The 16,609-nt window shown below is 50.7% G+C and overlaps 1 protein-coding gene across 2 annotated transcripts in view; it reads right to left on the reverse strand.

Moving 5' to 3' along the window:
- The window catches only part of STAU1 (staufen double-stranded RNA binding protein 1), a 1,155,286-nt gene that overhangs the window by 1,034,174 nt on the left and 104,503 nt on the right, over positions 1–16,609 (reverse strand). For both annotated transcript variants that reach the window (XM_069651277.1, XM_069651276.1), the window contains exon 3: positions 7,501–7,625. In XM_069651277.1, coding sequence (XP_069507378.1) covers positions 7,501–7,625 — 125 coding nt within the window. The remainder of the gene's footprint in view (positions 1–7,500; positions 7,626–16,609) is intronic.

The raw sequence follows: 16,609 nt of genomic DNA on the forward strand, positions 1-16,609 counted from the left end.
GAAATGTCATGGCACGATGTTATGTGCCATCCAGTTTCCATTCAAAGCATTTTATTCACACTACCGTTGCTTTTATAATAGTGTCCCAGCCCGGGCAATCCGCTTCTCATCTGGGGGTCACCGCCGAGTATCAGCATCAGCTGTCTGGGGCGCCGGTGCTGCAGCTCACGTAACTTTCTTGGCTCTGATGCAACCGAGCCTCCTCGTTGCTTCCAGTGCCGTCGTAGCGCGACCATCCAGCGCGCTCAGGTCTCAGCTGGCAGTTATGTTACTCCGCTGCCTTCCTCGCGATCCCTATTTGCATACACTACCAGGATCGCAGCTACCGTTCTGTGGCCTCCGAACACGAGCCTCGCTGTCTATTGTTATTTCTTTGGGCTACATGCCTATCTGAAACATTGCATCTTCCGGGGCCTTCACCAGCTCCGCAATTATGATTTTGCTCTATGGCAGCCCCCACCACCATCCAGCCCGTGTAAGCGGGTGCTGTCGCCGTGCGAGCCTCCGCTGCCGTATGTCAGAGGAACTCCTGCACATGTGCCGGGCTCCCCACGCAGCAATTTCTTTTGCGCTGCGGGCATTCGGGTCATTCCATGCCTGCACGTTATCTCAGGGGGCTCTGCTTTTTGTGGTGTGCGATTTCGCCTCCAGTCCGCCGCGGCCGTCTCACCATCCCGCGGCCAGCTGATTCCTTTGTCCTTATTCTCGGTCGGCCATTTTGCCTCCTCCTTCTATCCGGCTCTCGCTATCTTATTCCATAAATCCCTCCGTCACGGCTCCACTCTTATGCTTGCAAACGTCAGCGGGCACGGCCGCCCCGTTCATAAGTCTTCATCTGGAATTTAGACGATCGTAGGCATTTATTAATGCACTTATTCAGCAGGATCTTTGCAGGATCACAGGATCTCCTCCAGCACACGTCCACCTACATGGCCCTCTAGGCCACGCCCCCCCGGTGGCAATGTATATTTTATATTTCTAACAATACAATGGTACCACTACAGAGATAATTTGGTACCCCAGCAAAAGTGAAACCAACAAAAGGAACAAGTTACTTACCTGTAACTGTTGTTCTCCAGCATGGGACTGGCATGGATTGACATGCTCATGAATATTCCCCGTCGTCAGGCTGGGAATCCTCGGTAAAGAAAAAATCAGTATCAGTTTCTTTTCTGATCTGTCTTTCTTAGTAGTAACCAATCACTGGTCTCTGGGTCATACTGCCCCCAGCCAATGACTGCCCTCTCCCTAAGCCCTGCCTCTGGCAGCCATCCTCAGATTTGGTAGCACACCAAGTGGCAGTATGACCAAGTGAAGAGCCGCAGAGGGGTAGGTGGGAGGGTTCGCATGTGAATCCATGCCAGACCCATGCTGGAGAACAACAGTTACAGGTAAGTAACTTGTTCCTTCTCCAGCATGGGGTCTGGCATGGATTCACATGCTCATGAATAAAAGAATACATAGCAGTATAAACATGCACAACCACGGGAGGTGGCAACAGGCTCAACATTAAGCAATACAACAACTCAACATTAAGCATCTCTTACCTCCTCACCAGGCTCACCTTAAGCGAACAGTTTGCGCAGCACTGCTTGGCCGACCCTGGACTCCTCTCTGGAGTCCCGATCGCCGCAGTAGAATCTTGTGAAGGTGTGCGTCGACCTCCACGTCGCAGCCCTGCAGATGTCCAGCAGGGGCACACCAAACAGGAACGCCGTGGTAGTAGCGATCGCTCTGGTCGAATGGGCTCTCGGACAGCCGGGCAGCGGTCGGCTTGCCAACCGGTGACAATGCATGATGCAGCCGGAGAGCCATCTGCAAATGGAAGTATTCGAGTGAGCCTTCCCTTGATTCACAGACCCAAAGTTCACAAACAGTTGTGACATCTTCCGAAAACTCTTCGTGCGGTCCACGTAGAACTTCAGTACTCTAGCTACATCCAGCGAGTGCAAAGTCCTCTCGGCCGGCGTCGAAGGCGACGGGAAGAAAACTGGTAACACCAAGGGCTCGTTGAGGTGGAAGTCCGACGGCACCTTGGGCATGAAGGAGGGGTGCGTACTCAGCACCACCCTCGTGTCATGAAAAGTCAAGTATGGAGGCTTGCAAGATAGGGCCTGAATCTCTCCCACTTGTCGTGCAGAGGTGATAGCCACGAGGAACGCTGTCTTCCACGACAGCAACTTCAAAGGTGCCGAATGCATAGGCTCAAATGGGGCTCCGATGAGCCTGGTCAGCACCACATTAAGCTCCCACACCAGGGCAGGAGCCTTCACCGGCGGGAATGATCGGAATAGTCCCTTCATAAATTCCTTCACCAGGCGATGAGACCACAAGGACGCCCGTCCCGTAGTCCTGGTATATCGGGAGATGGCAGCCAGATGTATTTTTATGGAGGTGTGAGCCAGTCCAGCTTTGGCCAGCGACAGTAGGTACGGCAGCACTTGAGGGGCCGTAATCCGCAGAGGGTTAATCTTCTGTGCACGGCACCAGACCGAGAACCTCTTCCATTTATGACCGTAACACTTGAGAGTTGAGGACGCCCTGGCCTTTGCAAGAACCTCTCTGCAATCAGCCGGCATATCGTACCCTCCAAACTCTAGTGCTGCAGGAGCCAGGCCTGCAAGTTAAGCGACTGTGGGTCATGATGGAGAATGGCGCCTCCTTCCCTGGAGAGAAGATCCGCGTCCGCCGGCAGCTTGACTAGTGGGGACGTTGACAAGTCCAGAAGGTCCGGGAACCAGACCCGCCTCGGCCACGCCGGTGCGACGAGGATCATCCTGCACCTGGACTTCTTGAGCACGTTGATGAGGCGTAGCAGCAATGGCAATGGGGGGGAACGTGCATAGAAACAGGCCATCCCAAGGGAACGAGAAAGCGTCGCCCATGCTCCTCGGCTGTGGGAACCTGCTGGCAAACCTCTGGCACTTGGAGTTCGTTGCTGTCGCGAACAGGTCGATCTGGGGTTTGCCCCATCGTTGGAAGAGTCGATCCACTTGATCCTGGCGCAGTTCCCACTCGTGGCACGAGCGCAGCTCCCTGCTGAGTGAGTCGGCAATGGTGTTTTTTTTATTCCTGCCAGGTGGAAGGGAACCAGAAACATCCCCTGGGCGGTGGCCCAGTGCCACAGATCCTGGGCCTCCTTGGATAGGGCTGGGGATCTGGTGCCTCCTTGCTTCCGTATATAGAACATCGTGGTGGTGTTGTTGGTGAAGATCCTCACCACTTTGCCCTTGAGGGACGGAAGGAACGACTTGAGAGCCCAGAACACTGCTCGGAGCTCCAGAATGTTGATGTGGAGAAAACTCTCCTCCAGGAGCCAAAGGCCTCTTGCGTGGAGGTCTCCGGTATGGGCCCCCCAACCCTCCATAGAGGCATCCGTCGTCACCGTCTCCTGAAACGGCGGGATTTGAAATTCCGTGCCTGTCGTGAGGTGAGCACGGATGCCCCACCATGAGAACGCCCGACGGAACTCCTCGTCGAGAGGGATCCTGTCCTCGAAACAGCCCCTCGCCTGAAGCCAGCGGGCGTCGAGGAACTCCTGTAGCGGATGCATCCGAAGTCTGCAAAGCGGTACAAGGTAGATGCATGAGGACATCATCCCGAGGAGGGACTTGATGGACCTCACCCTGGCCAAGTCCGTGGCTAGCAGGCGCCGCACCTTGCCCAGGATTGTCTTGGTCCTCTCCTCTGAAGGGGAGGCCAATTGCCCCACTGTATCGACCTTCGCTCCCAGAAACAGTGCTATCTGCGATGGAACCAGGTGGGATTTGGGGTAGTTGATGGCGAACCCCACCTCCGTGAGCAACCGGATGGTCCTCGCCGTGTGTTCGACAGCGAGTTCCCTTGTCCTTGCCCGGATTAGCCAGTCGTCCAGGTAGGGGTAAACGTGGATCCCCAACAGGCGCAGCCGCGTCGCCACTGGTGCCAGGCACTTGGTGAAAACCCTGGGTGCCGACTTTAATCTGAACGGTAGGGCTCTGAATTGGTAGTGGCATCCCTGAACCATGAACCTGAGGAACTTCCTGTGCCTTTTTAGAATAGGGATGTGGAAGTAAGCATCCTCCAGGTCCAAAGACGACAGGAAGTAGCCTTCCTCCAGCTGTCCCAGCACGTGTTGGAGGGTGACCATCCTGAATTTCTGCGCCTTGATGGACTTGTTTAAGCGACGCAGGTCCAGGATGGGGCGTCAACCGCCTGTCTTCTTCCTGACAAAGAAGTACCTGCAGTACACTCCAGAGCCCCGGAGCCTTCTGGGGACGAGCTCGATGGCACCTTTCTTGAGCATCGCCCTTACCTCCAACAGCAGTTGAGGGACGTGATTTTCCTTCCTGGCCACGGGAGTAATGCGAGGGCACTTTTGGAATTCCAGCAAGTGCCCGTTGGCCAGGGTGTCCAACACCCAACGGTCGGTGGAGATGGACTCCCACATGCTGACTAACTTCGTCAGCCGGCCTCCCACCGGGGTGCTTCGGTGGGGGCCCCGACAACACGGCCGGGTCAGTCTTGCTTGGAGGCGGCCTTGCCGCCTTGGCCTCCTTGGCGACGACGGCGGGATCCCCCTTGCTTGCCGCGACCTCTGTAGACCTCCTGGTAAGAGGAGCCGGCCGCCTGGCGGTAAGTGGAGCAGCCACCGCTGGAACCTTTGGAGGCACCCTGTCTGCCTCCGGAGCTCCGAAAGGTCCGTCGCTGTTGAAGCACCCCTAGGGCCCGGGCCGTCTCCGAGTCTGTCTTGATGGCCTGTAGAGACTCGTCCACCGCCTTACCAAAGAGGTTGTGGCCGTCGGACGGCATGTCCAACACTCTGGTCTGGGCGTCCTGGAAAAAGTCTGTCGCCTTGAGCCATCCTCGTCATCGGAGGCAAACTCCGTTGCCCAGTTGGCGAAATCCGGTATCGGCAATGTCCGTTGCCACCGTTATTGCGTGATCCGACGCCACCTCGCCTTCCTGCAGAATTTCTAGGGCCTCCGCCCTCTTGTCGTCAGGTAGGAAGTCTAGCAGGGGAGCGATCTTGAACCAGAGCTCCATGTCGTAGCGGGCCACGATTCCTAAGGCATTGGCCACCTTAATCGTTGTCGCCGCCGATGAGATGACTCGTCGTCCCATGAAGTCCAACTTCTTGCCCTCGCTGTCCGGCGGGGAAGTGGAAGTTGAAGCCGCCGCACCCGCTGCCTTCTTCTTAGCCGCTGCCGAGACGACAGAGTCCGGCGTGGGCTGGCCCCTGAGACACAAGGGGGCGGCATCGGGGACTCGGTACTTCTTCTCGTACCTGTCCCTCTTGGCGGGTGACGTGGAAGGGTTCTTGAAGACAGCAAGCCCCTCGTTCCAGAGGTCGTCGAGCAAAGGCACCGCGAGGGCCGTCTTCCTCTTGGCCTCTCGTCGTTGGTACAGAAACCCTTTTTTTATTCTTCAGGGCAGAGCTGGAAGAGCTCGGATGCCCTGGTTATCATGGCGTGGAAAGAGCCAATTTCGTCGGCTGGGGAAGCACATGGGGGGGGGGGGGGGGGTGATGAAGGGATGTCTGCTGTGTCATTGCCCATCCCCGTCGCTGTGTCCGGCGCCGTTTCCGCTCTAGGGTCCGGCGAGGACGAGGGGGTCCACAGGTCTCGCAGGCACGAAGGGCGGAGCGGGTTGGACTCTCCTCCGCTTGTTCGGAGGGCTTCCCGACGGGCCCGGTTCTGGATCCTCCGTCGGGGTCCATGGTAATCTCGTGATTATCTCGGTACATAAGGATTGGATTGCCAACAAAATAGCCGTCGAGCTATCCTGGGGCTCGGGTAATGGCTGCGACGGACGGGATGGCCGTTCCACTGGGCCCTCTACGTCGCCATCGTCGCTATCTTCGATCACGTCAGTGGGGACCGTCCCCTGGGATCGAACCTTCTCAAACCTCTCGTTGAGGCCTATGGACCTCTCGTTGAGGCCCTTCTCCGTTTCCACCAGCTCCTCCTCAGAGGCTGATTCCGGGTCTGTAATGGCCACCGCCCCCCCCCTCTTTTTCCGCCAGGGGCTTCACGGGGGTCTTAACAATGGGCTGGAAAGAGGACTCCCTCCGCGGTGGCAGGGATACTCTGGGCCCAGAGGCCGTTTCCACTGGCGTAGTCTCAGCCAGCTTCGCCAGGGTTGGAGCGACCACTTCGACAGAGGCCTTTGCCGGATGGATCAAAGCCCTCACCACCTTAGGTGCGTCCTGGGCCTTCGCCTTGGGGGGAGGGTCAGCGCCTCGCTCCCCCTTCGAGATTGACCGGGTCCGCCCCAGCGGCTTACCCGGGTTCTCAGACTTCCTCTTCCCCGAACCAGAGCGCTGGCTCATGGTCGAACGTGCCGGGGAAGTAGCGCTCTGCCTGGCAGCCGAAGAGCCCGACCTTTCGGTGCTCCCGGTGCCCGCGGACTCGCGGTGCTTGGCCTTCTGTTGGGCCCCCGTCACCGGGGCACCTTCACAGGACTTAGAAGCCCGCTCAGACTTTTTCTTCACCTTCTCACCTGCTGTGCCCTTCTCCAGCCAAGCGGCAAGGCGGGAACGACGATCTTGTTTGGTCCGTTCCGAAAGGTTCTTGCAGAACGCACAGTCCTTCTCCACGTGCGTCTTGTCCTCATGAAGACAGTAGAGAGAACGCGAGTGCTCGTCCTCCTTGAAAACGTTCTGCAATCCGCATCCAGGGCAGCACCTGAACAGCTTGGATCCGGGCGTCGAGCTTCCCTTGTCCTAGGCCAAGTCCGTTGAGGTAGGCCGCAGATCTTCCGGAATACTCCAAGAAGTGTAAACTTCACCCTTGAGGGGCGTAGAAGAATTCAGAAACGGGTCCCCATTATCGGAAGTAGAAACGGTGGAGCTTGAGGCTCGATTAAACCGAAAAAATGAGAAAATCTCCTGAAAAAGTGCGAAAACGCAGCAAAAACTCCAGAGCTAAAGCACGAGGACTCCCAACACTTGAGCGTGCTGTAAAAATCTGAGGATGGCTGCCAGAGGCAGGGCTTAGGGAGTGGGAAGTCATTGGCTGGGGGCAGTATGACCCAGAGACCAGTGATTGGTTACTACTAAGAAAGACAGATCAGAAACAAAACTGATACTGATTTTTTCTTTACCGAGGATTCCCAGCCTGACGGTGAATATTCATGAGCATGTGAATCCATGCCAGACCCCATTCTGGAGAATAATATCACCTAAAAGCATGTACAAACGATGAACTCAAGCCATGTATTGCAAAAAAAGAATATCCAAGTACTATAGTACAACGTGTGCTGTGTTTTTCAATTATGAATGAACACAAGTGTATTCTGCAAGAGGAACATGCACATTTTTAACAGGGTGTGGGCAAATTCAAAAACCTATGACGATCAGCAGTACTTCCGTCAATGTTGTTCCTGGCCCAATGAGACATACATCGTAAAAACACATTCTTTAGGTTTCTAGTAACTGCGTGGAGTTTAGTGTTTCAAAGTTTTAGCTTACAAACGAAAACCTTAAATAAAATTGAGCAGCATGATTTATACAACATTTACCTTTGAGTGTGCTGGACCTTCTTCACTCAGAAGCTTGTATTCTGGCTGAACCTTGTTGAAACGGGCTAACTCATTCACAAGACACATTGGGGTTTTCTCTTTGGGGTTTGCCATGTTGGAAGTAACTGGAAAATAAAGACAGTAGTTTGTTGAAACGTGTTTTAATATTGAAGAGATTAGCAAGTGATTTTAGCGTCTGTAGAACTAGAGTAACCAGGCTATCCAGTGATCGCTGTAAATAACATTGAGAGTGACTCAATATTTTGTTTTAAAGGCACTAAACACCCCCTCCACCCACAAACATATTTGAGGACTTGTGCATTTATATAAACAAACTCCAGTCCTAGAATATTTGAGGAAAGTATTGGATAGTGCCTTAAAAAAGAAATATCAAGTCACCTTCAATGTTATTTCCAGCGATTACATCACTGGATACCTTAGCAAACAAATAGGACAAGAATGTGAACAGCTCCATCCTTTGCATTCTATAAAGAAAGTGAAGCATGTGGAAGTGAAGAATGTGGACGACATCCTTTGCACTGATGTAATTAAGAAATATGCCAAGGAGAACAAAAAGATAGTGCTTAATCGGGCCATTAGTATAGTGCTGGGCACAGATTGACCGACACAGATATGACTTTTCAAAGATCACACCCCTGATAAATGTGGAAATGTATCAGTGACAAATGTTTGTACTTTGTAGCTACTTGGTACCCTTGGCCCTTCCATTTACAGTGTATAGGAAAAGGACACTGAAGACTATGTGAGACACTGGGACAATAGGAAGAACCAGTTTCACTAAAGAATCCCAAATACTCAGTCTTTATTCTAGCTCCTTCCCAACATGCAGAAATATTCTAAAAAAGGGGGCTGGGGGGTCTATGCTCGCTAGTGTGCAAGCCAGTGGGGGTTGGGGGCACCAGAGGACAAGTGAGGGGGGGTTAGGGAGAATTCTAAGTTCCGTGCCAATTCCCTTCAACCTTAGACCCCCAGCTCTTTTGCTGGACTTAAGGACGTTTTAATTTTAACCCTGGAGCGAGCGAGCCCCTTTTCTCACTCTCTCGTGTGTTTTGATCTGATTTGTATTTTATATTTCCTTTGTTTTTGGAGTCTGGCAAACTACATAGGCATCTACTTTTTTGTATGGTGACAGCAACTTTAGTGCAGTGCCACAGAGAAATCCTTTAGATTTCTCTTAAGGTTTAAAGACCTTTTCTTGGGTAACTACAGTTCCCAAGAAGAGTAAAGTGAAATTGACTTTACTTACCTTTTATCTTAGTAGGTCCAGCACACCCCATTTTATGTGGAGTGCTGGGGGTGGGGGGGGTTACTTAGTAGCCCCTTTTCCTACTTACTCATGTAACATTTTGTATGTTACCCTCACTACTTTGAATGGCTGGTGGCAGTGGTTTAAAATGTTCCTACCATTGTGCTTCTCTACCGCAGGCTGAATCCTCAGCTGCAGTATAGCACCCATGGGTGACCATTGTGTCAAAATGGCCCAGTCTTTTTTTGCCATTGTTTGTGAGGTCTTTCTTGGGTTTTACTCTGTGCGCCAAACCAAGTGTGACTCCTTAGTTCGTTTTGCCTTTGGCAGGCCTCAGTACTGAAAACGGCCCCTGGTTTGTCTGCAAGGGCAGGTAGTGCCTGAGACTCCCCTGTCCTTTGTCTCCATGGTTACCTGAATGCACCGAGTCCCGATTGGCTGGCTGCCTGTCCTTGCAGGACAGCCACCCTGCTGTGTGACATCTACGCTGTTCATGAATGGGAGAATCCTGCTTAAAAGGCGAGGCTGCTTGGACTGAAGACAGTCAACCACTGGTAAGGACATCCTGACTAAGAAACCGTGAACAAAGCTTGCTGCATCATCCTGGACTGTTGAACAGCTCGATGAAGCCCCGCTGCTGTGCTGAAATTCCTTTTTCTAATCGATAAGAGAAGCTCCAGAAAGGACGACTTCTTCCCTTGGGTTAGTGGGACCAACTAACACTGAGCCAAACTTTGCTGGAAGACCTTCCCCAATTGGCTGTACTTCTTTGCTGCTGCAGGAACAGAGTGCCAGGGGTCAAGAAATCCATAGTCTAGTGCAACATCTGTAAGCTGGCCAAAAGCTCCAGGAGTCTCCCAAGGAACCTCCCGAAGCAAGACGACCCAAGCTCGAGTCACCTCACCAGAGTGCAGGACTCGAGTGAAGGAAGCCCAACCGGTGTCCAGGATCTGCGATGGCGCTGTTTACTGAGCGCTGAAACCACAAAGTGCCGCTGATCCGAAGATGCCGTAGCTGCCGCCGACCAGCCAATCGTTGCTGCAGAAGTCCCCCCACGTCCTCCATCTTGTCCCCACGACATAGGCCCAGGAACCCAGGATCTGCATTGCTGCAACCAGACAGAAGCCAGTTGGACCCTCTTCTTCTAACCAAAAGGTACTGTTCTGACTTTGGGGTACTTACCTCATTGTCTCTAGCTTGTTCCTCTGTTTAGACTTGCAGTAGCTGCGTTTTCTAGAGTTGATCTCAGCTCTAACCTTCACAAGTGTGCCTGGCTACCCTTGGAGATTTATGGCAGGAGGGGGCGGCAGTAGATTTTCAGAGGCTAATGGAGGACACCGGGGTGCATGTAGGCCAACACATTACTTATTCTTGAATTATCAAACAGGTGCGAGAGAGGTTGCCAGAGGCAGTGCTTGCGGAACAACCCGATGCAACCAGCGAGACAATGTATGACATCTCGGAGGGCGGCCATGAGATATCTCGCTTATATGAGCTACTGGGGACTAGGGTGGGGAAGGAGCTGCTTCAACTGAGATGAGACTGGGAAGAGGAGGTGGGAGAACCCATGTCGGATGGGCAATGGGACAGAGCCCAAAGGTATCATAAGAAGGTGTCCCCAAATGCGAGGCTTCAGCAAATTCAATTACATGTCACTCAGGGCATATATGACCCCCAGTAGAATCGCCAGGTTTGGTGGCCCGGTGATACAGAAATGCCCTAGGTGCGGGGAGGAGGAAGCTGGGATGCTGCACATGTTTTGGGCTTGCCTGGAGGTGGGAAAGTTTTGGACGGAGCTGAAGATACGCTTAGAGGGAAAAGGGATTACGCTGGATGTAGAGTCAGCTTGGGCATGCATGCTTGGGGGCTTTACCAGACCACGCAATCTGAGACACATCAGTAAGATGAAAGACCTGGCCTACATCCTGGCCAAACGGAGAATCGCAATGAGCTGGAAAGCAGCCCAACGGCCTAGAATTGAGATGTGGTGGGCGGACCTCATGAAGTGGGCAGAGGCAGAAACGGCAGCCTGGTATGAAGCAGTCAGCAGAGGGAGGGGGGGGGGGTTAGGAGGAGGTAGGACCCCTAATAGCATGGAGACAATTGGTGGCCTCGATGGTGGGACCCTCCCAGGTCGACCATAGTGATGATGACACGGAAGGGATAATGGCAGTAGCCAAGCCTGGTGATAAGCACGATGATGACATAGAAACAGGGTCTCGAGTTAATGGGGAGGGAGGACTGAAACGAGTATTAAATAATGTAATGTTGTGTAGTTTAAGCACAGAAGTCCTCATTGTTTGTAATGTTTGGAGTGTTTATTAAAAAAAAAACTTCACAAGTGTAACAGCTCGTGACCCTACATTGATTTTTCTTCAACAAACTCTCCAACTTAGTGCAAGACTTTTGCCATCTAATAAGTGCCTCAGCTCCATAGACTTTGCTCCAACTGACTTTGGCTGTCCTGGCTCCCTGCACACTCTTCTATTCCATTGACTTTGAGTCTTACTGTCCCTTATAGGTGATGCATTGGTTTTAAACTAATATTGCTGGGAAAGGTTTTTATCTAGACTACTTTGGAAGATATAAAGTGCTCACATGCTCTGAAAACCGGTTTAACCTTTTTGCTTCCTCTAACCTTTCCTTTCTGCCAACCTCAGAATCTACAAAGTGTACAAGTGATATATAAATGCCATTACTGTCCTAGTTAGTGAAGTCACCTCAGGGTGTAGGAAGCGTGTATGAAGCATCTCTAAAGATCTACTTGCTTTGTGTTGATTCTGAGAAAGTATTTTTGAAATGTATTTTTATTGTTGCACATTGCCCTTTTTAAAGAATGCTCATTTAAAATTAACAGTTTAATAAATAATAATATTTACAAAACCTTGAGTGTAAGTGTTATTTGGATACTTGTATTGGTGGATTTCATTGCTACAGCTCTACATCTCACATGGACCCCTCTTGAGATAAGTCTGGCTGCTCAGTCACACTACCAACTTGTGTAGTACAGACCTATACCAATAGGTGGGGTACTGAATACCAAGAGGACAAGGGTTGTGTAGTCTCCCACAGGGTTACTACATCAATTCTTGCCTAAACGCAGGCGCCAGAGCACAAGTGAGGGAGGTGGGGTGCATGCCAGAGCACAAGTGAGAGGGGACGTACATGCACCAGAGTGCAAGTGTGGGGAGGGACCCGCACGCATGCCAGAGCACAAGCGAGGATGGGGCGCACACTTATGCCAGAGCACACATTAGGAGGGATTCTATTTATAATATCATCAAGAACACCTACAAACATTCCCAATTTTACCAGATGATTCAACTCATGTTTCTTGGTGACGGTATGCATCGGTCTAAATCGTCCCGTTCTCTAAAATAAATGAAAATAAAAATAGATGGTAGATGTCCAGAGCTCGAATGGCTTGGAAACAGAGGTTGTCCTACCTGGTACTGCAGACAGGCCACAAATGTAGTTTACTTGCCAACCTCTACAGGGCTCACAATCGCAAGCCAGTAATCATCAGAAACCTTGGCATGGTCTTCGACTCATCTCAACTTCACATAACTAAACTAGTAAAGTGCCACCATAAAATTTACCTTGCATGGAAAAATACTGTTTTCCCTTGATTTCATCGCTGAGGCACTAGTACTATTATAAATTGCACTACAAACATTACATTAGGCTGAAGGGGGCAATTTTGTACCACTCATCGGAGACGAAGCAGGCAACATTGTGCACACTGATGGGGAGATCAATGCAGTACTGTGTGCTTTTTTGTTCCATCCTGTACAAGGGCAGGGATAATACCCCTGTGGGTGACATGGAGGGGTTTCTTGAGAGTCTCCCGCTCAAACAGCTATCATGGGACGCAAGTGCCCAACTAAATCTCCCACTCTTTGGATGCGACTGCTCGGGTCATTGACGATCTCCCGACTGGGAAGAACCCTGGCTCTGATAGCCTTACAGCTGAATGTTATCAACACTATAAATCCTCCCTAGTGCCTTACCCTCTTAAGGTATGGACAGAAGCCCCTGAGGCCCAAATACTCTCTGCCACCATGCAGGAGGTGATTATTACGGTCCTGCTAAAGCTCAATAAGCCCGTAGAGTGCTGCATATCCTATAAGCCCCTTGCATTAATACATTTGGATGTAAAAATATTTGCGAAGAACCTAGTCAATCACCCAACACCCTTGATGGCTCACATAATTCACCCTGACCAGTCGGGTTTAGTACCGAGGCAATCCACTGCTCTCAATCTGTGTCGCCTTTTACATAATGGCGCAGATAGACCGCCCCAAGACACAGGCAATTGCTGCCACATTAGACATTCAAAAAGCCTTCGATTTTGTCTCATGGCGATACCTGTATGCCGCCCTTTTGAAGTGTGGTTTTGGCCACGGCTGTGTGTCATATGCCTGATTATTTTATGCATCACCTACTGCCAGAGCCTGCACTAGTGGCACACTGTCAGCACAGTTTGCAATAGAAAGGGGCAACCAGCAGGAATGCCCCCTACCACCCTTGCTATTTGCCAGTGAGCCCTTGCCAGATATTGTTAGAAACAAACACTCACATAGGGGGTAGGACAGGCTGGTACCCCAGAGTTTCTCCTTTTATGCGGATGACGTCATACCGTACATCAGAAACCCGCAGGCCAAGTTAGCGGCAATCATGCTGGATGTTATTGAATTTGCAATGCTTTCTGGACTCAGGTGAATTGCAGAAAATCGGAAGTCTGACCTCTGACAACTGCAACTATCAAAACAAACCTACAAGATTTCACATGTGGGCCCCCCCCCCTCATGCGATGTCTAGGGGTGGTTCTCGCTAGGCTGGCTGCCACTTTAATGGACCATAACTACAGGGATTACATGATTGGCCCAGGTTCCGGACTTCGAGCCTGGGCACAGCTCCCACTGACTGTTGCTGGCAGAATAGCACTGCTTAAAAGAGTTTTCCTTCTGAAGCGCCTCTACATTTTTCAAAACATACCATTATGGCCGGGCTCAATGTTTTTAAAGGAAAAGGATGCAGAGATTGCCAAATTTGAATGGCACTCTGGGGCAGTGTGATTGAAATGGGCTCCCCTTCCTAAATCAAAGGAGAAGGGTGGATATGCAGCCCCCGATTTCAGATTGTATTGGCTGGTAGCGCAGGTGTAATTTTCATCATGTGTGTTTACTGGAGACTCCCCCCATCCCACACTTCAACATAGAAAAGTATGCTACCGGGGTCCGAGACATTAGGTCATTGATTTTACCTCCCAAATTTGCATACGACTGCCAGTTTGACCTGGCGAGTGTGACCGCTCTTGTCTGGTGCAAATTGCAGAGGATGATGGGGGTGGCTAACCCATACCATGGTGACTTTCCACTTTAGAACTGTGTACCCTCATCCTACTGCGGATACAGCCACGGTGCAGAACTGGGTGAAGCGTTTTTTCTACTCTTTAGGGGATTTGTACTTCAATGGTAACGTCAGATTCAGGAGACATCCCAACACTTCTGCAACATAAATCGTCACATTGGCTACAATACTCCATGTTGTGCCGAGCGTTCAAATTGGCCCGAATTCCGGTTGAACCCCGTACTGATGCTGTCTTGGGGTATATCATGGGTGTGGGCAGATGCCGTGGGGTGGTCTCCACATTATACTCTCTGATCCAGGACAGGATCCCTGAACTGCCATCCAGAGCTCGTAACAAATGGGCGGAAGACATGAACATAGAAATCACAGATAAAATCTGGGGTAGAATGTGCGCAGAGACAAGAGGTTTCATGTAATTCAGGGTGTATATTAATACAGTTGAAGGTACTCCACAGATTTCACTACACGCCAGCCTGGCTGAGGGTCGTCTCACGTGAGGGACCAGGCGATTGTCCCAGATGCAGTAAGGAAAATGCAGGGTATTCTGACATGCTAAGGGCCTGCTCATCAATCTGGGATTTTAGGAATGTTGTCTGTAATGTGCTCACACCAATGGCTGGCAACAACAGAGGCTGATCCACTAGAATGCCCGTTTCATTGAGGAAAATGTAAGGGGTATGCGCAACCTCCTGGGGTTAGGTGCGTTACTAGTGAAACAGTGTTTATTAATTGTTAGGACGTTTTTCACAAGTTGCTGTCTGTGACAGAACTTGGAAAAACCCACATTAGGTGATAGGGTTGTGGTTTATTATTATGGTATTTATTGAGTGCGACCCTAGCTTCGAGAAGCAACGGAGCACTTTACAGAGGTATACAACAGTACAGATGCAGAACGAGCACTTTGGTAACAACAAAACAGATAAACAGCGGGGGTAGGATACAGAGGGGTACAGCTGTACCAGGTGGCTGGGAGGAGCGGGCGGTGTCTAGCAAGTCAGGTGGCGCGAGGGCCGACTCCTTAAAGAGGTGAGTCTTGAGTTCTTTTCTGAATTGTAGGAGCTTGGGGGTGAGTCTGATGCCAACAGGCAGGAGGTTCCATAGTCTTGGGTCGTAGGCAGAGAAGAACAGGTTACTTACAGCTGGTAACGTTCTTTCGACTGGATGTTCCTCCTTATTCCTCATCTTTTGACATCTACATTATCCAGCTTCAGCTATCTGGAAAAAACGTTCGGCAGAGGGCACTGTGCGTCGATGCGGTCGACTCCATGTCCCTCGAGGGCTTCCGTCTCGAGGATGATTTTTATCAAAAAGGCATATATAGCTTGCGCAGCGCCCGTTGGCTTCAGTTGTTTTTTCATGTCATTCTTGAGTGGAACTACCCACATTAAAGCGGATTTGACCATACTAGATTCTGAAGGAGCATAAGCTGCAATAACATGCAAATTCTACTGCAGGGTAGACTGGGAGGGGCGATGAGGAATACGGGGGAGGACCAACCAGTCAAAAGAACGTTACCAAGTAACTTGTTCTTCACATGGATTGTGGATGGTGTCTTCCCACGTATTCCTCATCTTTTAATAGACTCCCAAAACAGCGTTTGTCTTGGAGGCGGGAGTAACAATTTCTGTAATCGGGGCTTGACCCGACTTAAGGTGGAATCAAGGCAGTAATGCTTAGTAAAAAAGTGTGAATTGTAGACCAAGTGGCTGACTCACAAATGTTGTTTATAGGAACACATCTTTGCAGCCCCTAGTGGAATGTGCTCTCAAGCCTTCTGGGGGATAATTCCCAGCCAGCCTATAGCATTCGGAAATAGCTAAAATAATCCATCTGGACAAGGTCTGTTCGGTTACAGCCTGTCTCAACTTATGACCAGTGTATCCAATAAACAGTCGGTCATCCAGACACAACTTTGACATCCTTGAAATGTGGAAACTCAGAGCCCTTCGTGCGTCGAGTCTGTGTAGTCTCTCCTCTTCCTTGCCAGGATGAGGTGGAGGGTAGAATGTAGGCAACACTATATTTTGTCCCAAATGAAAATCTGATGTGACCTGAGGAAGGAATGAAGGTTTTACCCAAAGGACTACCCTTCTGAAATACTGTAAAAGGTGGTTTAGAAGATGGTGCCTGCAGCTCTCTCACTCTACGGGCTGATTTTAGCGCTACCAACAAAATGGTTTTCAACGTTAGTCTTAAGGGACATGAATGGAGCAGTTCAAATGGTGCACACATGAGACACTTTAAAACAAGAGTAAGGTCCCAAGCGCCACCTGCAAAGGAGATGGAGGGAACACATTAGTGAGTCCCTTCAGAAATTGTATGCATCACCAAAGTTATTTTAAAAGATGAGGTTTCCTCTGGCACTTTCTGTAATTGAGATGGATTGGCACATGATAATAGGCATCCTGAAGGTCCATTGACACAATCCGATCCGGGAGTTGGAGGGCCTGGAGGATCCGAGACAGACCT

Source organism: Ambystoma mexicanum, chromosome 3p (genome assembly GCF_040938575.1).
Source record: "Ambystoma mexicanum isolate Mex_15411 chromosome 3p, UKY_AmexF1_1, whole genome shotgun sequence".
NCBI classification, from domain to species: domain Eukaryota; kingdom Metazoa; phylum Chordata; class Amphibia; order Caudata; family Ambystomatidae; genus Ambystoma; species Ambystoma mexicanum.